The sequence below is a fragment of the Marmota flaviventris genome, chromosome 16 (genome assembly GCF_047511675.1).
Source record: "Marmota flaviventris isolate mMarFla1 chromosome 16, mMarFla1.hap1, whole genome shotgun sequence".
Taxonomy (NCBI): domain Eukaryota; kingdom Metazoa; phylum Chordata; class Mammalia; order Rodentia; family Sciuridae; genus Marmota; species Marmota flaviventris.
The window spans coordinates 39,202,126-39,230,046 of NC_092513.1; the positions used below are offsets into that span (position 1 = coordinate 39,202,126).

Genomic DNA, 27,921 nt, shown 5'->3' on the forward strand with positions numbered 1-27,921 from the left:
TTTGGCATTTGCCAGTAAATGGATGAAGCTGGAGAATATCAGAATAAGAAATTATACTCTATTATATATGATGTATCAAAGTGCATTTACTGTCATGTATAACTAGTTAAAACAAATTTGAAAATTTTAAAAATAAAAAAAGAAAGTCATATTCTATATCAAAAGCAATAAAGGGAGAGATGACAAAGTAAAGTTCTGAATATTTTTAGAGCCTTTCTGAAAGTGTCCATACTGGATATAGGGTATGCTGTATATGCTTTTTATGGTACTTTTATCCACTCAATATATATATGAAAAAATATATACATGTAATATATAAATGCACATATTCATTTGTGTGTGTGTGTGTGACTTACTATATACTAAGTTCTATGGAAGATGAGATAATAAAACATGCCCTTTGGAGGGATAAAGTCCTAGTCAGGGAGACCACAAATAAACTAACAAACAATAAATATGCTAATAGTTTTAATAAGTGTTGCAACTGCTAGTCAAGAAGCATAATCTCTAGTGTGGTGATAAGAGTGCACACCTTGATTTCAAAAAAATTCAAATTTTTAGATGAATGAAAAGACCTGGGGGCAGGGTAGGGGGTCAATCTGACAGGAAACATTGTCCACATGGGACTAGAACTTAAAAGTTATGAAAAGATATAGGCTTGATGAATTGTTTATAATAGAGATGCAGTGACCTATGAAATAATGCAGAGTTATAAGATGACTCAGATCATTGACTACTCCATTCAACAAACATTAATTGAGCATGTTTCCTGTGCCAGGCATGGAAACATGAGCTGGAAAAAAAAAAGAGGTAAATAAAATACACTTTCAGTGGCAACAGCTAATTGTCATCTTCTGGGGAAAGCTAACATGAAAACAGATAATAAATCACAGTGCAATTAGCATAGTTAAAGAGGGTATTGCCAGGTGCAATAGTATCACAGAAAAAGGGGATTCTTTGGTAAAGGACAGGCAACATTTCACAGAATGCAAGAAGTTGAAACAGTAACAGGTGTTTCACAGTAAGCAGAAAGGTGAACGGCATTCTATGCTGAGAGAACAATACCTGCAAAGGCATGCTTCAGAATGGCACATTGGGTCACTGCAAAAAGGCTGAACTACCAGATCACAGGGTGTCAGAAGATAGTCAATAGAAATGAGGCTGGGGAGCAGACCAAACTTCATAAGGGAAGAAACTTTTATGTTTTGCAAAGGACTTTACACTTTACCCCATAGACAATGAGGATACAGATACTATATGGGTTTTTAGGCAGTGAGTGACTTTTAAGTTAACTCTGATGATAGTATGGAATTTAAGAAAACGAACTTAGAGTTCTAGAAAACTAGGGCTGTAAACTTTAATATCACATTTGATCCCCAACATATTATGTGACTTAGGACACTCTGATATGAGGAAAACCAACACATAATATTTTTATCTTGCAAAGATGATATTTTAAGAGAATTAACAAGTTATCTATGAATAGTAGACTCAGAGTTAGGGAGCTGGGGCATGTCCATCCTAAGAATCCTCTAGTGTCAAATGCCTGATTTCCTCTTGGAGTTATAACAGCTGTAGACTCTTTAGTATACAATACAAACAGTCATCACCGACCACTGCCTGGATCTGCTGCTAGTAGGCTGGTTCACTGTGGAACAAGTAAATCCTGCAGACTCTAAATTACTACATGTAGGTTTCCCACTTGAGAAATGTGTTTCTGTTCTATGACCTATACAACTGTTTTTCCCGAAATCTAATCATTTCATTACATCTAAATCTCTATCTTTTCTCTAAATTTTGCCCCTCCAGAGCCAATAGCTCTTTTAATAAATTCAGGTTGAACACCCCTAATCCAATATCTTAAATTAGAAGTGCTCCAAAATCTAAAACTTTTTGAGCACTGACAGGATGCCACAAGTGGAAAACTCCACACTTGACCTCATGTGACAGATCAAAGTCAAAATGCAGGCACGCTAAAATACTGTGTAAAATTACCTTCAGGAGGCCGAGGGGAGCTCAGTTTCAATTTTATGTATACAAAGCATATACAAAGCCGTGTTTCAATTTTCAGCAGTGAGATCTTTAAAAAAATCACCTTCAAGCTATGTGTATGTACAAGATATATATGAAATATAGGATCAATTTCATGGTTAGACCTGGTTCTCATTCACCAAGATATCTCATCATGTGTATGCAAACATTTCAAAAATCCAAAAAAATCTGAAATCCAAAAGATTTCTGGTCCTAAAAATTTCAGGTACTGGCAAAGACTTTTATGGCATTTCCTATATGTCAGACATTATTCTAAATGTCAACATAAATGATAAATCCTTTAAGATGAATGCTAGTATTATCTTCATTTTTCAGAGGAGGAAACGAGTTTCCCAATATCGTAAATAGGAGTAGAGCCACTAAGCAAACCCAAGAAATCAGGTTTGGGAATTTATATTTTTAATCACCATAATATGTTGCCTCTCACAAATCTCATTTTAAAAAGTACTCAGCAGAAACAAGGAACCAGAATATCAAATTTTGCCTTACAGGAATTTTTTTTTTTTTTCTTACAGGAAACTTTATGTTCCTTTCCCATAAACTGCAAAATACTGTATGTTTTACCCATTATGTTAGTCAGTTTTCTGTTACTATAATAAACACCTGAGATAGACAACTTCTAAAGAGAGAAACCTTTATTTTGGCTTATAGTTTTGGAGATTCCAGTCCATGATCAGTTGGCCCTTTTGCTTTGGGGCCTGTGGTGAGGTAGGACATTACAGTAGGAGCACAATGGTAGAACAAACCATCAACCTCCCGCCAGGGGGCAGAAGAGAGGAAGAGGAGGAGGCCAGGATCACACCATACCCTTCAAGAACATGTCCACTAGGCCGCACCTTTTAAAGCTTCCACCATCTTTCCACAGCTCCTCTTTGGGGAACAACAAGCCTTTAACACATGGACCTTTGAGGGACATGTAATAGCCAAACTATAGCACAGGGGAACCCAGTTGTTATGCTTTTATATACATAGTTTCCATTGTTCAAACAATCTTCAGAAACATCTTTGGAAGTATAGTTCAGCCAGACCAAAAGATTACCCTTCTCAGTTGATGTTTCTAAGAGTTCAACCAAAACTCTCTGCATCTCCACCTCCAGGACACGAGACTAAGAATTTGCTGCTCATTAGAGTGTCTTCCATTGAATACTGAAAATTGAAATGAAATCTTTTTTTAAAGGTCAGCAGTAAGAGCAAATCTAATGTAAGACCTTTATTGATTTTTAAAAAGTTGATTGCATTAATCTTTTTCCTTTTTATCTTGTCTTTAGGTCATAAGTTACTAATCCTTTTGTGAGAGGGAATTACTTCTCAGATTCTCTGAAGCTTTTAAAGAGGATATAATAGTAGTAGAAAGTTATTTTTTTTAAATCAATTTACCATATAAGGATTTAGTATCCACTCACTGGCTGAAGTGCTCCTGACTTCCTTGCCCAATCTCAAAGGTCCCCCAATACTCCAGGGAGCTGAGGATTGAACCCAGGGCCTCACACATGCTGGGCAAGCACTGTACCACTAAACTACATCCCCAGACCTTCCTGTGTCATTTTGAAGTCTAAGCTTTATTTTCAGAAATGAATAATTATTAGGAAAAAAAAAAGTTGGTACCTTACTTTTTATGGTTTTGAAATATTCTTCTTTATGCAAGCAAATCTTAGAACATTAGGAACCTCTAATTCTGAGTAAAATATATACCAAAATACTCAGTTTTCTCCCAAGAATTTTTAAAAAAATTAACATGAATAACATAAAACTCAAAACTTTCAGTGGAAGAATTTTGTGAAAATTATCACCAATGCTTCAAAGTGAGAGGACCAGAAGGCTGGGTGAAGAATAATCTTGGTTTTTCACAAATGCGAACACAAATAGACTTCCTTGTTCATTGGCACAGATCTTTGAAGTCATCCCTCAGGTGGTGTTGAATCTCTTGAGAGCCTTTTGGGCTGGCCAAGCAGATGTTTGCTTTCTTTTACCAAACACTGAATACTGAAAATGTGTGTTGAAAACAGAGGTGATATACAACCCTTTCACCTCAGCAACACTTACCTCTGCTAGTTTAATGTTAGGTTTAAAGAAAAATTACCATGCAAGCCAGGATGTGCATTCAAGAAATAAGAATCACACAGCCACCTTTATACTGTGTCCGCAGTGTACAGGCCATGCTTAAAAATGTGAGAAACAGATTTATCGTGGAAAGCAATCCCAGCATGACCAGTGCCTAATGTAGAAGTATTATGTCTACAAACTGGGAACTATCCCAGTCTTTTAAGATTGACAAGAACTAAGTGGGAAAAGCACGTGGAAACAGCTGACCCTGGTGGGCACCATGTGTGTGTGTGTGTGGCCTCATGTCCCCCAGTCTTCAGCAGCTTGTTCACACAATGGCGTTACTAAAGTGGATGGCCACCGTCCTTTTGGGGGGGTACTGCCCATTCATCACGTTTCTGCTTCTCGATGCTTCGACCTTTTTCGTCTTGCCTAGCAGCCAAAGCTTCAACTGGTTGGGGTAACTTCCAGCTCCGTTTGTGGAGTTTCGGGGTTGGGGGTAAATGCCAAGCAGTGTTCCACGTCTGCTTTCCCATCCTCGTCCGTCTGTGACTCTGTCCTGGCCTGTCTCTTTGGACTCTGGGCAGCAACAGGGGAGCACCCAAAGGTCTAGCGGCTCGTCGCCCAGGTGGGAGTGGAGAACAGCTCGACTGAGGGAAGGATCCCTGAGTTCTCTCTGCCCTCCTGGGCTCCGGGAAGGGCCAGGCGCACGGCGACGCCGGGCGAGGCTGCAGGGCGCCTAAGCGGTCGGACGGGGGAGCGAGAGCTAAAGCTAGAGGAGTGCGCCGAGCCGCCGGCGCCGGCAGCCGCGGCCGGGAAGCCGACGCCGTGCCGAACCCGCCGGGCGGCAGGGCGGGAGTGGCGGGAGGCGGAGGCCGGGCTGGAGGCGGAGCGGGCGGCGCCGGGGAGGCGGAGGCGGAGGCGGTGTCTCCCCGAGCTGCGCAGGCGTTGCTCGCACCTTGTTGATTAGTCAGTGCTGGGAGCGCTGCTATGGCGTTTCTCAGACCCGCGGCTCCTCCTCACACGCTCGAGGCGGAGGGAAGGAGGGGTAAGAGGAGGAGGAGGCGAGCGGGCGGCCGCCGCAGCTGCAGACCCGGGGCCAGAGAAGGAGGCGGAGCGGGAGCAGCCGCCGCAGCCAGCCGGGCCGCCGCTGCCGCCCGCCGCCGCGGGGCTGCTCCGAGTCCTCTCCGGGCTTGAGGGCACGCGGGGCGCCCCAGCCATGCCCCGCAGAGGCAGCTGAGCCAGGCGCCGGTCCCCTCCCTCCGGGCCACCTCAGCCGCCGCGCCCCCCGGCTCCCCGCGGCCAGAGCTGCCCGGCGCCTCCCGCGCGCCCCAGACCGCGAGCGCGAGCAGTGGCGGCCGCCGACGCTCGCTGGTGCCGGCGGCGGGGAAGCGCGGGACCAGAGGAGGCGGGGAAGATGGACACGGCGCCCTTGCTGGGCTGTAGCCTCAAGGATGTGAAGTGGAGCTCGGTGGCCGTGCCGCTGGACCTGCTGGTCAGCACTTACCGGCTGCCCCAGATCGCGCGGCTGGACAGCGGTGAGTCCTGGCTGGGGCGCAGGGCAGACGCGCGCAGACCGCCGTCTCGGCGCGGGTGTGCGCGCGTGTGCTCGTGAGGGTGGGACCGGTGGGGAGTGGGTTGCTCGCCCCAGCTCCCCCTCCGAGCGCGCTGGAGTTGGCCCGTGCGGCTGTCGCAGCCCTGGCGCGTTGCGATCAACTCTCCCCAGCAGCAGCCAGAGAGGTGGAAATCAGAGCCCTTGCAGTGTAATTAAAAGGACGCCTTAAAAATAAAATTAAATTAAATTAAATCAACATAGGGGAAACCTCTGCAGATAGTAATCATGGACGCTGTTCCTCCCCAGCCGCCTGCAAGAATTACACAACCTGGGAAACCCTGAGGAGTTATCTTAGGCAACTTTCTTAGGAAAATAATTGCGCTCTGGGTGGCATCTTGTTTTGGGTGCTCTCCCTGACGCCCCCGCCCCCATCCCCCTTCATCAAGAAGCAGCAGATTAAAGAGGAAAAGCTCCTGGGTGACCAATGGAAGGGATCACGTTTCTCAAAGACCTTTTATTACAGCTTGTCTGTTTTGTTTAACCCAACTGAAAGTAATTTTAGGGCTGTGTGTAGAAAATGTCTTCAGCAGAAGTGTTGGTATGCTTAAGGTTAATTATTAGCTTAGGGCTTTTCAAGGCTAGAAGAAAATTTAAGTCACTAAAACATATATTGATTTGTAATCTTGAGTTCAGAACCAAGAAACGCGTGTCTTACCTGAAATTGACCACCAGCAACCAACCAAATATCCCCCAAATGTTGGCTCTGCAGTGTGAGATCTGCAAACAAATATGTAGATGTGCTACTATCAGGCAAGCAGGTTTCTTTCACTTTGAGAGTTGTGACATGTAAGGTGGCAGTTTATGTTGGGTTTTGTTTGCACCATAACTTCAGTGGGTTTTGACTTCATAGGATTTCAGACTGTTTGCAGAAAGAAGCCTGCTCTGCTCTGGGGCAGCCTGGCTCCAGGCCCACAGGCAGGCAGATAGAGCTGTGGCCACACACAGGCCAAGTCAAAATAGCACTAAGCAGAAAGATGTCATTTCGAGTCACAGGCTCTTATGTTATTCCTTGTTTTCTGGGGTTATGTGAGCCATATAAATATCCAAAGAAATTTTTATTCCATTTTTTTTTTATCTGGGATTAGATTAAACATTTGAAGCACTGTTGTGAAAAATAAGGGCAAGAAAATTCATGAAAGCTGGAAAACAATCTTGGCATACTTGCTTGATTGTTGGTGGCAGTGATGGACATTGGAAATAAACTGGGAGTTTTTAAACTAGTGATGAAATGCAAATGACAATAGCTGTTGAATCCAGGGGAGGACAGACTGTATGTTGAGGCATTTCTGTTTAGGGTGGGGGTGGAAAAGAGTTTTGTGCATTAAATATGCACTTGCAGGTCTGAATCTGCGTATGTATTCAGTGTTTTATTTATTCCTCCACTGTGTAAAATTGTAAATACTGGAAGGTTGTGAGACCTCAGCGTTTGTGACCTTTCTTTTTATCTGCATGCTGCTAAAACTTCTTAATTAGGCAAGATTGGTGCATGTGGTGTAAAAGTCACTCAAAAGCTTCATTAAACTGCAAGTTTGAAGAGGGTGAGTACCAGTTTCAGACATAACTCTTGGTTTTCTTACCCACTTTCCTGTCCTCACCATTCATAAAAAGGATCTGAATCAGCAGTGTCCTCATCCCACACTTCTTTTTAAAATCAGAATGTGGGTTGTGAGTTTTAACACTGTGTCCTTTCAAGTCTTGGAATGGATTTTGACCATTATGTGTAATTCCAATTCTTTATTGTAAATTTCACTTCCTTTCTTATTATCATTTGAGAATCACCATGGCACATACAAACAAAGTCTTAGCCTAATACTGCTTTTTACCTTGTTTCTTTCACTTTAAAGGTCCCTTCTCATTTACACACTCTTCCTTAGCATGGTTTTTAATAGCTACATAATATTATTTGGGATAGCTGAACCATAGAATTTAGTCCTCTATTGTGGACATTGTTGCTTCAATTTTTGCTACTATAAATCATGATACAATGAACACTGCTGTGCATAACTCACTTTGTTTAGAATATATTCCTTCCTTGCTGAATGAATGCTTATGAATTCTTTTTAAATCCTTGGCACACATTGTCACTGCTTTAGAGACTAAAGGTTATGCTCATTTACACTAACATGGGCATTGTAGGAGCACTGCTCTCTGCCCACATCATTATAATATTAGGATTTTAAAATCTTTGCTAATTTGTTGAGCAATGTGTTATCTTAGCAATTTTATTTGTGTAGACTTTGAAAGAGCCAGTGAAAAACTCTCTGCTTATTTTTGAACATGTTTCACAGCAGGGCTTAGAACAGGTTGAGGACATGTGGTCATATATTTAAATGTTATCAGGGAAATCTCAAGTTTCCTTGAGTCCTCATTCTGTGTATATCTTTTTGCCAGTTTTAGTACTGCAGGTACATTTTACACACACACACGCCTACCCCATACTTAGATGTGAAAGGTAGTCATTTTCCAAATCACTTGCTTTAAAAGACACTAGAAAGAAATTGAAAAAAGTACCACTAGTTGACGTTATGCCAAGAGGAAACTTTTGGCTAATTTTAAGCTATCCTGAAAGAACATTTGAAATCTTTTTTCTTAACTTTATTATGGAGTGTCTATCAAATGCAGGTACATTTCTAGAAACTTGATATATATTGCCTCAGATCCTCAACAGCCCCATTTTAAGGACTTTGGAAACCTGAGATTCAGAGAAATTAAGTGAAGGACTCAGTTAGTAAATGGAGTAGGATTTCTATAGGACTTTGTGCCTCCTAAAGTCTGACCTCTTATCTTGGGCTCTGATATCACCTTTTTCTAAGGTGGGAGTAGTTTTGGAGTAGGTCTGATGTCTGCTGTAAATAGCTTCACTGTCTCTCAGAGCTTGAGAACCGGAAAGTCAATATTTTTAAAATAGTATAGACACAGAATTAAGTGCTGGCATCATTCATCATATTTAGATGACTTTCTACCTCCCGGTGAGGTAGAAAGAGAAGCAGTGGGGAAGAAGAGAGGTTACAGAATCAGAAAAAAGTAAAGAAGTGGAATTTGGGGGAATAGGGTATATGTGTATAGGAATTTATTGGGATGACTCCTTAGTACATTTGCTATTTTAAAAATATTAATTACATCGTATATAAAAAAATCCAGTTCTCTGTATTAGGCATGTCACTCCTAAAATGCCAATTAGATGGATGCATTCAATTTTACATATCCAAAGTTAAAATTTGTGTTTGTATGCTAAGATAAATACAAAATTAGTGAGCCTTTTTGAGTATTGTCCCATAAGTCTTCATGGAGAACCCAGAGAAAAGTACTCTTGTAGTTTTCCTTGGGAGATTTACTGGGATTATGTCTCATTAGCCAAGCCTAACTCCAGTCATTGAGGCCAGTAAGATCAAAAATTTATTTATTTTTTTAAATTAATTTTTTTTTTTTTGGTAGCAGTAGCGATCAAATCCAGGGCCTTACATTCACTGGGCAAGTGCCCTGTCACTGAGCTACATCCTTAGTCCTTAAATTTATTTTTTAACTGATACATGAAAACATAAAAATTATGCATATTAGGGTAATGTGATGTTTCAACACACATGTTCACTGTATAATGTTGAATCCACATTAAACATATCTCCTTAAACATTAGTTGTTTATTCATGGTGATATTCCAACTGGTCATCAATCTTGTAAATTGTTGGCTATAGAACCAGGTTCAACAAATAACATTTAGGACTAAGAAGACAGAATGCTAATCCCTGCTCCACCTGCAGCCATCCTTACTCATAACTGGGTTGGAGGAAAATTGCTCATTTTCTTTCTCATTATTTCATCTTGGAAAGGCTATGAAGGTCTAGAGCAATGTTCTTCCACCTATTTTGTTCCTCTAGCTCCTAAAAAATTCTATGAAACTCTAAACACATTTTAAGTTTCTGAAATTTTTCCTCCTAAGTTTAAATAGTTGAAAAAGGTGTAATTTTTCAGAGTATTAAAAATATTGACATTTTTTATTATATCATTTTTTTAAAAACTATGGGTCTTACTATAAAGATACATAGATAACTTCTTCATCACTTAAAAATTAGTACCTTTATCTCCATACGTGCATATTTATGAAATAGACTATCCCAATGCAACATATTTTTATGCTTGGAAGTACTTTATTGATCACTGTCATACTTTCATGAATTGACAGGGAAAGGAAAAAAAGGAAGGCGGTACAAGTTGGAGATAGTTAAATAGGTAGGATTTAGTTCATAACCCACTTGAATCTAATGTATGAAATATGATATGTCAAGAGCTTTGTAATGTTTTGAACAACCAATAAAAAAAAAAATAGGTAGGATTTCAGCAGTCTCTCCTTGCTAGCATTGTGGGGGAGTCAGATCTGATTCCAAGCCCTGAGTGTGTTGGGGCCACGGGAATTCTGGTTTTTGTTTTGTGCTCCAGTGCGTCTACAGCTTTATCATTTATGTAAGGGCTTAAGCACCTATAGATCTGAGACCCCAGGTGGCTATTTGCAAGTGTGGAAGGTCTTTGCAGGTCTATGTATTATCTTTGAAATTGATGTAAGTTCTCGAAATCTGCTCTGTGATTGATGTTATTTTATGTATGTGTGTATGTATGTGTTCGTATGTGTTAATTTTGCTTTTCTTCAAAAGTAACAAACAGTGTATAAATCCTGCTGCAGGATGATATGTGCTTATTGTATGGCTTCATTTCCTCTGGTGTTCTGTATTTACAATACAGAGAGTATACACACCCAGGATAGGGAAGATGATGGTTTAAAGGATGCTGGATTTGGAACCAAGAGACCTGTGTTAGTTACAGATTCTGCCATTTATAGCTGTGTGTTCTTGGTCAGATTTCTTTTCTCTCTCTCTCTCTCTCTCTCACTGGAGATTGAGTCCAGAACATTTTACCACTGAGCTGCATCCCCAGTCCTTTTCATTTTATTTATTTTGAGATAGGATTTCACTTAGTTGTCCAGGCTAGCCTTGAACCTGTGATCCTACTGCCTCAGCCTCCTGAGTCACTGGGATTAAAGGTATGTGCCACTGCACCTGGCTTGGTCAGGTTTCTTAACACCTTTGGTATGTAGGTTTCTCATGCAGAAAAAAAAAATGAATATTATAGTTGTGAATGTATCTCATAATTATTCATTAATTTGTTTACTTGGTTACCTAGTGTTTATTAAGCCCTTGCTACATGACAAGCCCTATTGTAGTTATTGGAGCTACAGTACTGTACAAATCAGACAAAAACCTCTGTCCTCATGGAACTTAGCATATGTGAAATATATGCATATATATAATAGTGTATATGAAATACACAACAGCATGCCTATGAGATTGGCATAGTGAAGTGCAGATCATTTGAAGGGGAGGCTTCAGAGTATATCATTTAGGCAACTGAAGTAAACTAAAGAATAAATGGGGTTTATTATCTTTATACAGATAAATACACAGAAAAATTCTCTGATTGACTTTATTTCCTTTTGAGTCTTCAGGTTATTAGTTATCTGCAGTATATGAAAAGGAATAAAGTCTTTATCAGAAGTGTTATAAACTAACTCGAGATTGGGCTTGGGAGGGACTGAAGCAGGAAGTTAGGAAAAACTTTTAAATCTGAGTGGACATATAAGTCCGACTAAATGGGACCAAAACAATGAATTGAGAAACTTGAATCTTTTTTTCTTCTAGGATGTACCTGTTACTTTTATTGATTGATGGTCATTTTTTAGTAGACTTTTTTTTTTGATACCGGAGATTGAACTCAGGCACACTTGACCACTGAGCCACATCCCCAGCCCTTTTTTGTATTTTATTTACAGATAGGGTTTCACTAGTTGCTTAGCACTTAACTTTTGCTGAGGCTGGCTTTGAACTTGCCATCCTCCTGCCACAGCCTCCTGAGCCACTGGGATTATAAGCAGGCGCCACTGTGTCCAGCTTTTGGTATACTTAAAATTTTTTTTTTATTTGTTCTGTTTACTTATACATGACAGTAGATGTATTTTGACATATCATACATACATGGAGTGTAACTTCTCATTTTTGTGGTTGTACATGATGTTTTTAGTATACTTGTACCCTCTTCCAGTGCTCACCTATTCTTAATATTGGTTATGTCTAAAAACTATGAAGAAAGAATAGGAAGGGACGTTGGGCAGTGGACAGTTATAAACATTTAGACCCAAAAGACAGGATTGGCTATTTATCCTTCAGTGTCCTCGTTTTTTTCAAATAAGACAGCTGTTTTGAAAGTCTTAATGTGAAATGAGTTTCCACATTGCCGGTAAAAATCTTTAGATGCTCGGTTCATCTGTGAAAGGAAAACTGGTTTGACTGTTGTGATCATCTGCATCATAGTTTAAAGAGGGAGTATTTTCATCTCTTTTGCTCATTGGCCACCTTATTGAAAGAGCAAGTTCTTGTGGACCAGCTTGTAAACTCGTTTATTTTTATTTGAGATTCCTGAGGTATCTGTCTTTTCACTTACTGAGCTCCGGTTCTAGGAAGACTCGTAAACTCCCCTCTGGTCTTGAGCAGGACTTTCAATCTTAAGAACACCAACTATTTGGATGCAACGTGAAAAATGATTCTCAACAACAGCTTCTTAAAATATATAAAATACTTGCTAAAGTACTTGGAAATTCATGAAATTAATTTCCTTTAGAAGCCATTTTCACATGAAATGCCCCTACCCCCAAACTTCCCTACCCTACCCCTACTTCCAGTTTTACAAAAATGTTTATTTGAATTTCAAGTTTAAAAGTATCTAAAATTGTTTTTATTTTTTTTTCAGCGCCTAGCACAATGCCTGGCATGTAGGAGGCACTGAGTGCTAACATTTAGTAAATCAATGAGCAAATCTCAATATTAGCAACTATGAGGTCCAAGATACCTATGTCACTAAAACTGTTTAGCTCAGCATGTCTGAAATAGAATTTCGCTTTTGTTCCATTTGAGGTAGTCGTTGTATGCTTAAATTTATAAATCAGAACCAAAATGATAGGACTTAATTAATATTAGCAGCAGAAAAAATAAGAGAGTATTATTAGACCATCATGGTTTATAAAGAAATGATTCTTAGGACTATTATCAATATTTTAAATAAATTATTTCTGGAAATTGCAATTCATTTTCAGATTTTTCCCTTTCTTCTTAAATAAGTCAGTTTTTCCCTCTGATATTAAGATAACTCTTTGATATCTTTCACGGTCTTTGAAACTAGTCCCTGCAATAAAGAAAAGACCTGATTGGACATTCAGCTAACCATTTATCCATCATCTCCTCTTGGCATGCTAGTGATTTTACTTCTTTTTTTTTTTTTTCTAGTTTTTTTAACAAGATTTTTCCATATTTTTAGATTGGTGCATTGTAGTCATACATAATAATGGGATTTGTTATTACGTATTTGTATATGTATATAACATAACAGTATAATTTGACCAGTATCACTCCTCAGTATTTTCCCTTTCTCTCTCCCCTCTTCCCTTTCTCTGGTCCCTTTTCTTTCTTCTACTGATCAACCCTTGATTTTCATGAGACGCCCCCACCCTGCTTTCTTTGCCTTTTTCCTCTCTAGTTTCCACATACGAGCAAACATACAACTGGCTTTAACATAATATTTTTAAGTTTCATCCATCTTCCTGCAAATGACATAATTTTTATTTTTCTTAGGACTGAATAAAACTCCATTGTGTATGTATAACATATTTTCTGTATCTATTCATTCATTGGCGGACAACTAACTAGGCTGAATCCATATAATTTGACTATTGTGAATTTTGCTGCTATAAACATAGATATGCGTATACAGTCATTTTACTTCTAAGCAAAGCAAGCCACTTGGTTCAAATGGTGTTATAAAACCACAACTACTAATTTGGTACAGTTGTCATCTTCCTAGAATAGCCCCAAGATTGACTTGAAATGAGAGTGTCTTAATTTCAAACTGTGAGTTTCCTTTTATGCCCCTGAAGGAGTATTACATTGTGGTAAAAGAAAAGAAAAACTCTGGGTGTGAATCGTGTTACCATTATGGGCAAGTTGTTTTAATTGATTCTGCTAATTGTTAACCCAGTTTGAAATATTTAAATACCACTTGGGCTTAATGGTTGTTTAATAAATACCAAGTTATTGAATTTAAAATGCAACACAAATTCCTTATAGGTATAAAGATATTTGTTCTGGATAATATTTAACATGTACGGAAAGTTGTTATGATTGGGCCAGGTTCTAGCACGGGGTGATATAATTGTGAGCAGAGCTTATGTATATATCCTTGAGAAGATTTTAAACAAGTTAGGCTTTGTTATGTTTTGCTCAGCTTAGTAGAGAAAAATTTCCTTGGCTAGACACTTTTATATTAAGGTGTTAGTTTTCTTTAATCCAAGACTTTAGGATGTTGGAAATGAAAATTTGCCCTCTTCCTAGCGGGGAACTAGATTGAAATATCTAAAAATAACAGAAAAGGGTAAATGTTTGCATTCCTATTTTTAATCACATCTGTGATCTTGTAGGTAAAAGCACCAGTTATAACAGCCTATCATCCATTCATAAAAAGGTTAATGAAATGCCTGAGAAAACCTAGAACAACTTCAGTGCTTCTTTGGTACAGATTCTGCATTCCATGATTGATATTCCTTTTTTGGATTACTGTTCTTTTCCTTTAGTAACAGTGAGCCCATGAGGGGTGGGTGGAATCAAAGAACCATCCTGTATCCATTCCATTGTCATTCCTGGTCCTCAGAAGCCTATGCTCCCAGATCTTCAGTTTTAGTCTGTTTTAAGTTGTTATTGAAAGAGGATCCATTTTTTACCTTTGGGCCACGAAATCATTCAGGCACCAAACCCAAGTTTAAAAAAAAACAATTTAATTAGTTGGAGAAAAATCGAGCAAGCACATGGCAGAGAGAACCTGAGAAGGTTTAAATTACCTACTTAAAAATACCAAGGAACAGAAAGCCAAGTCACACCATGTTTTATAAGAAATGTTGCTCATATTTTGGGGTTTGGTTTGTTCCCATGTTTTGGCCATTTAAGAGTAAGGTTGCCATTGAGAGTAGATAGGATTAGAAGTTTTCCTAAGCTCATCACATCCATGTAGACCAGTGAAGGTGAACTTTAGTTGTGCATAACAGGGGTAACACACACATGCACACACACACACACACACACAGACAAAATGTGGTTTATACAACATGGAAATTTCTTTTTCGTATAAAAGAAGCCCTGAGGTATGTAGTCCAGGACTTCAGAATCAAGGACCTAGGCTTATGTGTTTTGCTCTGATATCCTGAGCAAGTAGTTTTCACTCTCAGGGTCACTTCATGGTTCTGAAGAGCTGCTGGAGATCTAGCTATCATGTCTGCATCCCAGACAGCAAGTAAGGCAAAACATGTTTTACCCCTAGTCTTGCACAACCCTTCACTTAGATCTCATTGGTCAGGACTTAAGTACTCTGTCCAGGATTACTGGAAGGCAGGGAACTGTAGTCCTAAGGAGTCATGATGCCCAGGGGTTCCTATGGCAGAAGAAGTGGTGAACATTGGGTATTAGGAGCTGCTTTAGCAACCTTGGCCACTCAGATTGTTGCTTTGTGCTCTGTCTTCCCATTTTCCCTCTTTCTCAAAAACACTATTAAAATAGCCACGTGTTGGGCCTCAGCCTCTTGACACCTCCCTTGCCCAGGTTCTTCCTCAGCGAAGATGGTATGATCCTCTTGCCCTGACCTCCTCCTCTTTTCATCCTTGAGCATCAACTGTAACTTCCAAGTGGTTCTGTATTTAAGAAGCCTGTTATTAGAGGTGAAGTGCTTTATAAAAAGTAAGGCACGAAAGCTACTTGTAAGGAGTCGCAGTGATAGAGGCACTCCTCACTGTCTTTTTCCTATGACATGCGTACTCGTCAACATTTTTCTCTCTGATTCCATACACAGTGGAACCGCTTTTCAGTTTTTAAAGGTGCTCCCCACCCCCACCACTCTATATTCCTTTTGCCAGGGTCTTCATGTTTGTGTATAAAACAATATTTTCTGTTTTTACCCCAGTGTTATCATTATAGAAACTTTGGAAAATATAGAGAAAAAATAAATATGAAATTGATTATCCGTTTTAATTCCAGAGCATGTATAATTTGTTATATAAGCATTGTTTGTTGTTATGCAGGCATGGAAAATATATGTAAAAGTGGAACCAAACTATATGAAACTACTTCTTGAATTTTACATTTGCTCATGAACAAGTTTCTTCATTATTATTATTATTATTATTAGAAAATAAAATGTTTATCACTAAATGGGATTCTGTTATTATCAATAAACTATTATTTCCTTGATTGTTTTTCAGTTGTGAGACATGAGATTTTGAGTGTCCTGGTTTTGATAATATCTTCCTACTTAAATTTGTCAGTTTTATATTATTTCATGATTTGGGGTTCGTAGAAGGGGGGGGGGGTTTGTTATTTTTAGATTGTGGATGGACATCACTAACTTGCATCCAGGTAAGTTGGGACCATCAGCAGTGAGTAAGTAAGCACATCACTCTGTACATCCTTGAGTATCATAGTTGTTTCTTAGTATTTGATAATTTAAGAAATTGCCACTTTTTTCTATTTTATTTCTTTGGTTACTAATAGAATAACTTCAGTAATATGTTTTTGTTACATTTCCTGATCTCTTTGTTCAGTTTTCTTTGGTAGCATAATAATAATAAAAAAATCCTAATGTACTTTGTTCTCTATTTTCTACAGAATTTTTATAATCTTCAAATTTAATGTCAGTTAATCACTTTGTAAGCTTTCTATTTTTCTCCAGTTATGTTTGTAAGTAGTTATTGTTGTTTCTGAAATTGAGTAATTGTGATTAATTTACTTTTTGATCAAAATAAATATCAGATTTAAATGTATAGTGATCACTGTCATATTGGGACTGATCCTCTGAAAGAAAGAATCCCCTTTCATTGTTTAAAATAAAATTATCTGGGCTGGGGATGTGGCTCAAGTGGTAGCGCGCTCGCCTGGCATGCGTGCGGCCCGGGTTTGATCCTCAGCACCATATACAAACAAAGATGTTGTGTCCGCCGAAAGCTAAAAAAAAAAAAAAAATAAATAAATATTAAAATTCTCTCTCTCTTTAAAAAAATAAAATAAAATAAAATAAAATTATCCTGTGAAAATCTTGGTCAGACCATGTGTATATTCACAACCGTAATTCTATTTTTGTTGGAGTCAAGAGTTTTTCTGCAGATGATTTATTGTTGGTAAATTCCTGTGGATTGCATAAAACTAAGATGACAGATTAGATTCATCACCCTGACTTTAAAGACTAAGAATGCAGTTGACAAGTTGATAAAAAGTTTTGAATTTTTTTAAAAAATATTTTTTTACTTGTAGATGGACACAATACCTTTATTTTATTTATTTATCTTTTTATGTGGTACTGAGGATCAAACCCAGGGCCTCCCTCACACATACCAGCCAAGTGCTCTACCGCTGAGCTACAACCCCAGCCCCTGAATTCTTTTTTTATGTAATCTCTAACATACCCTGAAGTGCTATGTGTGGGACAGTTAAATGAGACAGACTAGAGCAACTTCACAGTATATTGAAGCTTAGAAATTGAGTCTTGACTCTAGTAGATATATAATAGAAATTCTGAGATCATTTCAAGACCCATAGAAGCAAATGTGATGATTCAGATGTCATTTTGTTTCTTCTGTTGAATAACAGTGCAAGTGTTGAATTCACTGCAGTGATTAGGTAGGGAGACAGGTATGGAAGGAAGAGACCAGTTTAATTCTCTCTGTATGTAAAGCCAGTGATTGATGGGAAATAAAATACATTATCAGTCTGCGAATTTAGTACCTAAAGACTCTTATAAATAGTTGTATTTATCAGTGTCGAGGTGACAGTTGCTGAAAGTGAAGTGTAAGATAATGTTCAGGGTATCTTCTAGTGCCAAAGAAAAAGCCTCAAATTAACTTCCCAGTAAGTAGATCAGGTAACTTGTGAGTTGTGCTTGCTCTAACTCCCAGTCTCTCTCCTTTTTCTTTGACTCCACTGAAAGATATTTATCTGAGTAGAGAGCATACAGGTGAAAAACACTGCGTCATATCAGAGGAGAGTTCCAGGCTAACTGGCGGCTAGAAGAGATGGAAGGAGATTGTGCACTAATTATAATCCACCTAATTGTTTTAAGTGTCACAATAAAACAAAACTATTGTATTCCCTATGAAGCATAATGTATTCCCTATGAAGAATATGGATATAGAAACATAAACAGTGACGTAATCGAAGTCCCCACCATCTTAAGATAAGCACTATCTAACATTTTGATGCATTCCTTACTCATATACATACATATTTAAACTTTTACATAAATGAGTCATTTTAACTATTTTAAAAACATCTCTCTCCCCTCATATCAAACCTTTCCCTCCCCCTGACCATCCTGCCTACCCACATAATCTACTTCAACAATCAGCACATAGTTCTCATATTTCCTCTGTATTTATTTTACATTGGCATTTCATATGTGTAAAGAGACACCTACAGAATTCTATTATTATTAAATAAAATTGGATTGTATTACAAATACTTTTTGGATTCTCATGTCACTCATGGGAATCTTTGTAAATCATCTGGTATCATACATACTCATTTTTTAACAATTGCATTAATACTCTATAACGTAGAAGTGCTCATTCTTTTCATTGTTTTGTGTTCAGTTTGTTTCTAGTTATTGACTTTTGTTGAGTTATACCTCCTTAAACCTCACCATATATAATGTCATTAATTTGTTCATTGTGACCCTAGAATTTGCATTTTCTAGCTAATATTGTTAATTTCTCCCCAAGACCATCTTTGATGGCATTGCCTTCCTGATTCTTTTAATCCCATATGCAAAATTAAGGTTTTTTTTAAATTAATCTCATGTCCCACTCAAAATTCAGTTTACAGAGTGTAATTAATTGCCAAGATGTAATCTAAAAAGTCCATAACAATTCTCATTTGTTTCAAGAAATATGAAAATACTATATCTTCAAAATTTGTGTCAAGCACAGTTATTATATACGCACATACATATGTATGTCAGCTTAATGGTTATGAAGTGAGATCTTTATTGCTTATTGTTATTTTGCATATAGCTATCAGTAACATTTTGCTGCTTTTTAAGAAGCGAATTAAAATCATGTTCTTTGTTTTTTCTATTGTTGGCTTGTTCTCATCAGTTTCTAGATGCTATTTGTATATTATGGAGATATTTCCCCTTGTTTACATTTATTTTGTTTATTCATTTTATTTATGTTGTATTTTTCCATTTAAGATTTTTAAATTTTCTTGTGGACAAAGTTTCTTTTTCCTGTTTTCAGTCTTGGTTAAGAAGAATCTCCTTTCTCTTAGATTGTACGTGTAGTATTTTAGAATGTCTAGGAAGATTTACAACTTTTTTTATTTGTCTTTAGTCCATCTGGAATTAATTAATTTTTGCATATGATGCAAGCTTTGCATTTTCTTGCAGGCTGCTGTTGTGCCCGCCCATTTATTCAAAAGTCTGTTACTGCTGATATGAACTATCTTTGTCAAATTTATTTTGCTCTTTAACAGTAGAAAAATATACTTGAGCCACACCTGTCTTTCTGGGATATGCTTTTGGCTGTGTTCTAAGAACACATAAGATTAGTGAAGTCTTAAAACAATTCTTTTTTTAAAATTTTTAAAAAAATTTTAGATGGACACATTACCTTTATTTTACTTATTTATTCATTTTTATGTGGTGCTGAGGATTGAACCTAGTGCCTCACATATGCCAGACGAATGCGCCACCACTGAGCCACAACCCCAGCCCCTGAAAACAATTATTTTATTCCCCAAAGAAGAGAAGTTATAGCTAGAACTGCCCCTTGTCTTGACTTACTCTTCTTTTCCAATGGCCATGGGAGACCCATGGTCTGTTTTTTAAAGAAAAATTAAATTCCTTTTGAAGAAGAGCTACCCTGGTGAGATTTAGAAGTGATAGTAACTTGTTAAATGCCTTCTAGAAGCATAGTCCAGATGCTTTGGCAAAAAGTTTTCTCCAGGGAAGAATTTGTTTTAAAATTGATACTTTATTAAGCTGTTATACTTTGTGTGTGTGTGTGTGTGTGTGTGTGTGTGTGTGTGTGTGTGTGTGGTGGGGAGAGATTCAGAATTTAAGAAGGATTTGCAGTCATACTCGATTTTAGGTTACTTAATTAAACGTGTATTTCCCCATTATTTTCCCCATACACATTTTCATGCACTATTCTTATTTAATAAATGTTTCTATTTCTTTAAAATCCCATAATGTCCTGTTATCTACTTTTGAAGACTTAAGTTTCTCTTACATTTTGTTTACCTCTTCCAAACTCTTTGATAGCATTGTCTTCCTGATTCCTTTTAATCTTACACATAAGGACCAGAATTAAAACTTTCTAGAAAAAATGTAGGGCAATGTGGACTGTCGATCTTAATTTCAAAACCCAGAGTGTGTGCATAAATAGAGGAATGAGAGGAGAACACATAGATTCTTTTTTGAGACTTTGTGTACGACGTGATCCTTGTGTAAAATTACAACTGAACCTCAATCCTGGATCCCCTGAGGAACTTTATCAGGTTGGAATAGAGGGTATTTAAAAGTTTTATTCTCTTCTTAGATTTGTCTGAGAACAGGGATCCCGTCTTCTCTTTCTGTTGTAGGTTTCACAGGTCTGGTACTATGCTCCCCCAGAGGGATCAGAAATCTTGTCTGACTGTTCCACAGTGTTATCAGGATACTCTGGCTTACACACAGGTTTGCACACGCTCTGTTCTTCCCCTTGACTTAGTAGCAGGTTCTGGGCAAGGAAAGAAGTAATGAATATAGCAACCACTCCTTTCTGCTTTAGCTCTAGGGACTTAGCTTCTTTCTAAGACTTTTAGTTTTCAAAGTATCTCAAATTTAGAAGAAACTCATAGACAAGAGTATGTTTTTCTTTAAAACTTACTGATGGATGGAAAGAAGTTGAGACATTGAGGCTGGGGAAGCCAACAGTGTTAAAATTTTGCTGGTAGATCATTGGGATTTGACTACCATTTAATCAAAAGCATCCTAAGTACATGAATTATGGTCCATTCATGGGATATCTTTGAGCCAAATAATCCCATGTACAAAGCAAACAAGTGAGACAAAGAGTATTAGTGAATGTCCCAGTACAAGATGGGAGATAATCTAAACTGAAGGTCAAGGAATATTCCCTGAAACATCCATCTCTAATGAAGAATGCTACAGTTTGCATCTGGAACGTCCCTCAAAGGCTCATGTATTAAAGGTAGATCCTCATCTTGGCACAGTTGGGAGATGGCAGAAACATGAGAAGAGGGGCCTCAGGAGAAGTCTTCAGGTTATTGGGTCTGTGCCCTTGGAGGGGGATTTGGGACCCTGGTCTCTTCCTTTTTCTCTTTTTTGATTTCTGTCCACAAAATGAATGGTTTTACTCTTGTCATGTGCTTCTGCCATGATGTGCTCATAGGCCCCAAAATGCAATAAGGTCAACTAGTTATGGACTGGAACCTCCCAAATTATAAGCCAAAGTAAACCTTTTACCTGTATAAATTGATTTTCTCAGGTGTTCGTTACAGTGAGCTAAGGCTGACTTTCTAGCGCTGCTGGGTTACTCATGAAGCAACATGATGCATTCCTTACTCACAGATTAGGTTAGGTTCTTTGTTGTACACAAACATGTTATGATTTTCTGTGCTACGTTTTCCAAAGAATAACTTAATTTTGTGTCCTCAGTAACTTTGACCCCTCTAAAGGCTAGGATTGTGTCTTTCATGTTTGTCTCAAGTGTTCCCAGGACCCAAGATGGTTTTCAAATTGCATTACCTTGGCAACATGCAGGTGTTCAGTAGAGCCTTAAAGGCTTTTTTTGAGGGGTGGGGGCACGATATACAATATACAAACACAAGTAGTGTAGTGGGTTTAATGGTTGTGTGTGTCTCCTCGCCCCCACTGCCCAAGGAGATGTCTGTGTACAAATCCCTGGAACCTGTGAATGTCACTTTATTTGGAAAAGGTCTTTGCAGATGTAACTAACAGACTTGAAATGAGATTATTCTGGATTCCCTGAGTGGGCTGTAAATGCATGGCAGGTGTCTTTTTTTTTTTTTAAACCATACGATTTATTTTTATTTTTTTTAGTCATACATGACAGCAGAATGTATTTTGACATGGAATGTACATACATCAATCATATTGTCTGTTCTATTCTGCTGCCTTTCCTGTCCCCCCTACTCCTCCCCTCCTCTCCCATCCTTTCTCTCTATCCAATCTAATGTGACACACTTTTTTTTTCTCCTCACAACATCATACATGTATTCTGTATAACAATGAGGTTCTCCTTTCATCTTCTGTGCAACTCCCCTTCTCCCTCTTTTTCCCTCCCACCTCTCTTCCCTATTTAGTGGTAATCTTCTTCTCATGCTCTTCCTCCCTATCCCATTTTGAGTCACCCCCCTTTATATCAGAGAAGACATTCGGCATTTGTTTTTTAGGGATTGGCTAACTTAGCATAATCTGCTCTAATGCCATCCATTTGCCTGCATATGGCATGGCAGGTGTCTTTTTATAAGAGAAGGGCAGAGGGAGATCTGAGATAGGAATAGGCATTGTGACCAGGGAGGCAGAGATTGGAGTGGTGCAGCTCTAAGCTGAGGTTTATTTACCTGGAGCCATCAGAAGCCCAAAGAAGCAGGGAACAGAATCTCTTCTAGAGACTTCTGAAGAAGCGTAGCCCTGCCGACAGACAGCTTGATTTGGGACTTTGGGCCTCCAGAACTGGGAGAGAATAAATTTCTATTGTTTTTAGCTACTTATTGTGTGTTAATTTATTATATCACCCACAGGAAACTGCTGCACAAACACACACACACACACACATTTTGCTAGCCTATAATTAAGTAAAATGCCAGATTTTTTTGAAAAATGGAAGTTATAAATATAGAACTACATCCTCTGGATTAAAAAATAAAAAAAGTTTCTCTTAGCATCCATCAATAGGCTGATGGATAAGTGGGAGTGTGGTATGTGGTTTCACAATGCCGTTCATTTAGAACAACGGAACATGAGCTTGCTGTCTCAGAAGCACAGTACCAAGAGCTAGGAACACAAAGACAAATAAACAGTCCTGATTCTCAAGGAGTTCATAAGCCCAGATTCTTAGACAGTTATCATGTGATAAGCATGGAAATGCTCCATCCTATAGGTCAGTTAACCTTGCCAACAACTCTTGGGGCAGTTTTTTTACAGAAAACATTAATTGACTACCGAGTTGGTCATTCAAGTTCAAGTACAAGTAGAATTTTCTGGGTTTGGAAGAGGGAGAATGGTATTCCCGACAGAGGTTTGGAACATCCAGAACAAGGGAATGTGGGGGTGGAAATAGGGGATGAGGCCCAAAAGGCAAGTTAGAAGCAGATTTTGTAGAGCCATAGAATACTGAAGATTGACCTTTATCCCGTGGCTACACTGGTAGCCCTTAACCTTTGGTCCCCTTCCAGGACACAGATAACAGAATGTTCTAACAGAATAGATCACAGCAGAATCCACTGGGTCCCAAATTTTTATAAACTCCAGCATAAAAATTAACAAATAACAAACTTACAATGATACGTATTCTAATAATATATAAGCTACTCATATCAGTAGCAGTCTCAGGAGAGGCTCAATGTAGAATCTTGGGCTATGTATCCATCCTTCCCCAGCCCATGATAACCATCATGTTTCTGTCCTCATCAAGAAAACAAGTCAGAATGTGAGGGTGTATCAGGCTTTCATGGAGAAACTTGAATCTGTTTTCATATTAAGAAAGAATTAGGGCTGGGATGGTGGCTCAGTGGTAGAGCGCTTGCCTAGCACACGTGAGGCACTGGGTTCGAGCCTCAGCACCACATAATAATGAAATAAAGATAGTGTGTCCGCCTACAACTAAAAAATAAATATTAAAAATAAGAATGAATTATTTCGGGCTGGGGCTCTAGCTCAGTGGTAGAACGCCTGTTTAGCATGAGTGAGGCACTGGGTTCAATCCTTAGCACCACATAAAAATAAGAATAAAACAAAGGTAATGTGTCCATCTACAACTACAAAAAGTATTTTTAAAAAGTGAATCATTTCACATATTTTAGTATTTTACTGAAAGCAGTATTGAGCAATGCGTTCTATAGGTAGCTGGCTCACAGCGCTGCCGTTGAAGTGAAGATGAGTATGCAGGTAAATGGCTCATCTTTGTTCCCAGGCGCATGGCATACTGTCCACTTACAGGGATGCTCCTCAGATGTTCATTTAAACAGTCAGAAAATGTTGAAGGCCTTTAAATGTGGGAAAGGCCTAGGTTTATTTTTTTACAAGGATTACTCTAGTGTCCTTTTGGAAGATCATTTAGAATAGAGAAAGGATGGAATAGGAAAGACAGTTTTTGAAACTATAGGGTTATAATCAAGGAGGAGGATGGCCTCTAGCCAAAACTAAAGGTGGGAACGTAGAAGAGGAGGAGCTATATGAAGGAGAGATTTCCAGGACTGATGATTGGATATGGATATAACAAAGAAGGAAGCATCAACTAGTGCTGAGGTGACCAGTTTAGGTGCCAGTGCCCTTATAAGAATTCTATAAGAACACACATGGAAAAGCAGGTTGCAGGGAAGTGTATAGTCAAGGTAGACCAGGTTTGGCACTGTAACAACTCCAAAATGTCAGTTTTTTTTAAAAACAGCAAAGGTTAGGCTTGGGATGTAGCTTCTTGTTCAGCATGCACAATTTTTCGGTTTTATCCTCAACCCCATAAATACATTAATTTAAAAAAAAGTAAAGATTTATTCTCTTCTTGTACTACATGTTCATCACTGGTTGGCTGGGGGGATGAAGAGTGTCTCTGCCCTCTGTTGTCCTTCTTCCCACTGTGGGACCCATAACTGTGCGTCCATCCATGTTTACTGAGGAAGGAGAGGGATTGGAGCATCATGGCAAATCATCCACTGGCCCCTTAAGATACTGATCCATAATGGCGGGGATGGGGGGCATGGGAAAAATGAAGGAATTTTGGGCAAAGGGGAGGAGAAGAGGGGAGGGGTTATGGGAGCAGGAAAGGTGGTGGAATGAGATGGACATCATTACCATATGTGTATGACTGCACATATAGTGCAATGCTACAACGTGTACAACCAGAGAAATGAAAAGTTGTGCTGCGATTGTGTACAACGAATCAAAATGCATTCTGCTGTCATATATACCTAGTTAGAAAAAGTAAGTTAATTAATTTTTTTTAAATGCTGCCTATAAGTGGTGCTCTTCAGATCTCCCTTACATGTGGTTGTTGGTGGAGAGTTCCCTATCCACACCTACCTTATGAATCCACTAACTACTATGGTGACAGGTGTGGGAAGGTAGCATAATATATGGATATGTTGGGGTATTGAAAGAGAATTCTTTCCAGAAGGAGTTAGAAATCTTGCATCTTGAGAGAATTCAGGGCTAGAGAAATAGTGTTGGGAGATCGGTGTCATAGTTATAAATCAAGTGAATAACATTAGGGATTAGAGCCAGTGCTATTGATGGGAAAGGATCAAGGTTAATAAGTTTGTGGTTACAAATGTTGCAGCCCTTAAACCATATATATTTTTTAAGCAGCTAGTTATAACTTAAATTTTATTTAATGGTTACCATAGAGGTTCAATTAATTACCTAAATAGAATTTAACTTTTTTTAAGACTAAATTTGCTGACTTGCATTTAGTAGTTTAAAAGGTGGTCCTTAGATTTTGCAGTAGGATTTCTACCAGTTCTCTGACCCAGCAGGCAAGAAAACATATTGCGTAGAATAGCCATTGTAGTTGAAACAGAAGATCAGTTATAAGTTGATTGATGCCAAGGTTGCTGAGTACTCTGAAAATTAGCATACCTTTAAATTTTTTCTGACTGTGCCTCAGACAGCAGGATCAGCTCTGCCTTGCTGTAATGATGTTCTTTTTATAGCTTCAATTACTGGCAAAGGGAGGTAGTTAATAACAGTTTTCCCCATACGGAAGGAGACTTGTGTTTTCTGTTCTTCATTCTCTTTAAAGGGTCTTAGACTTTTGCCAGCCTGTCCTCAATGTGTCTATACCAAAATTACTCACTTTTCAAATGTTTTGCGTAGACTTCAGTGATTATCCAAAATAAACTCTCTTCTCTCCACGATTGTATATGTATCATTGAAAATGAAAACCTGGTTTAATGCATGCCTTCATTCTCTTTGATGAAGATTTTGCAGCATAATAATAGCTGGAATGGTACAAATGGTAATTCTTGTTTTCCTGGTCAAGACAACATTAAATTTCTTTCTTTCTTTCTTTTTTTTTTTTTTTTTTTGATAGTACTATACCATCCATGCATTGTTATTATTATTATTACTACTTTCTAAATAGGAAGCTAGCTTTAACTTCTTGACACAGGCATGTAAAACTAGTAACTGTTTCATATTCTGCAAATAAAGCCAGGGATGTTTACTCCTGGATGATAATTATAGTTAAGTTTGTTGAGAATTAATAATGGTGCTGGCTCTTGCACATCACTTTATATACATGGTCTCATTTACTCCTCATAATACCCTTGTCAGAAGAAGAATACGCTCAAGGTCAGGGAGTGGACAAGTGGCAGCCAGCAGCCAGAGGCAGTTTTAGAGCCTCTCCCAAGTCTCCAAACAACCAAGAGTCTTTCCCCATGTGCGTTGCACATTACAAAGCAAGAACATCGTTTGTCAACCATCTTTATTTTTTGGACAGATTTCTAATCCTTTTTTAAAAAAAAAAAAATCTTTATTTATTTTATGCGGTGCTGAGTATCGAACCCAGTGCCTCACACATTAGGCAGGCACTGTACCACTGAGCCCCAGCCCCTCCCCCTCAACCATCATTTTTAAAAAAGTGAACCTCTTAGGCACAGGTACCAAGGATAGACCTGATCCCACTAACTGAAGTAAAGAGAGCACAAGGCCCGCTCAGAATTGTTTCTAGAGGACAGGAACTAAAGTGTGGACCCTGGAGATTCCTAACTGAGGTGGGTTTCTTATTTGAAATGCTCATATCTTCCCCCACCCTAATCTTACCAGCAATAGGGGTGGGAGGTGACATATAACAGCAAAATAAGAATGGTTTGTTTTTCTCTCTTGACTTTTAAAACACTTATCCCCAAATTGTCCACAATTGTTCATATATATACACACATACACATATACACACACACATTTTATATATATATATATATATATATACACACACACACACACACACACACACATTATATATATGATATTTCTGCACATAAACCCTTGTGTATAGTAATGCACTTTATTTACCTTGGAATAGGACTTGAAGAAACTGCATCCTTCTTTTGAGTATACCTCTGCTTCTGGTGTTCAGATCCCTAGTCAGACCTTCCCCAGGGCCAGGGTGTCTGACACTCCATGGGACTTGGACATGGGACAAATCACCAGGCAACAAAATAAAATTGCAGATGTTAGTAAGAATGGAAAGAAACACACTATTTATTTTAGCTTTATTGTTTTACATTAAAATCTTCAGTTTATTAGACAAGTAGTGATTATTTTTGTGGGGGTGGAGTATGTGGGTAAGGTGATAGTGCCCTGGAATAGGAAGTGAGAGGTTTCTCCAGTTCACACAAATTTGTTGTCACTTGGTTCAAGTCATCCCCCGCCCTCCCCACAAACAGCAATGAGTTTACCTTGAATCAGAGTTGGTACCTATGGCCCATGGGCCAAATCTGGCCTGCTGCCTGGTGAAGTAAAAGAGATTTTATTAGAAAATAGCATGCCCATTGGTTCACATACTGTCTATAGCAGCTTTTGGACTATAATAGCTGAAGCGAATAGATGCGACAGAAAATGTGTAACCGCCCCCCCCCCCAAGCCTAAAATCTTGACTGTCTTGCACTTAAAAGAAGTGCACCAATCTTCATCTTAGACCATCTGTTCTTAACCAGTGTCCTTGAAGACCAGTGTTCATTTACATGGATGAAAGTTAGATATCTGTAAACCCTGCAAAGTTAACCAGTGTGGATTTAAATGAGACTCATGTATGCTCATTAATAAATGAACTCAAAGAAAATGGGGCAAGAGAGATCCCAGAATAAAACTCTTTAGAAATACAGTATGGCAATTCCTTATTA

At 38.5% G+C, this 27,921-nt stretch overlaps 1 protein-coding gene across 2 annotated transcripts in view; it reads left to right on the forward strand.

Annotated features, from left to right (window-relative positions):
* The first annotated feature begins 5,412 nt into the window (after window positions 1–5,412).
* Garem1 (GRB2 associated regulator of MAPK1 subtype 1) overlaps window positions 5,413–27,921 on the forward strand; it is a 186,776-nt gene continuing 164,267 nt past the window's right edge. For both annotated transcript variants that reach the window (XM_027935715.2, XM_027935716.2), the window contains exon 1: window positions 5,413–5,633. In XM_027935715.2, coding sequence (XP_027791516.1) covers window positions 5,513–5,633 — 121 coding nt within the window. In that variant the 5' untranslated portion in view covers window positions 5,413–5,512. The remainder of the gene's footprint in view (window positions 5,634–27,921) is intronic.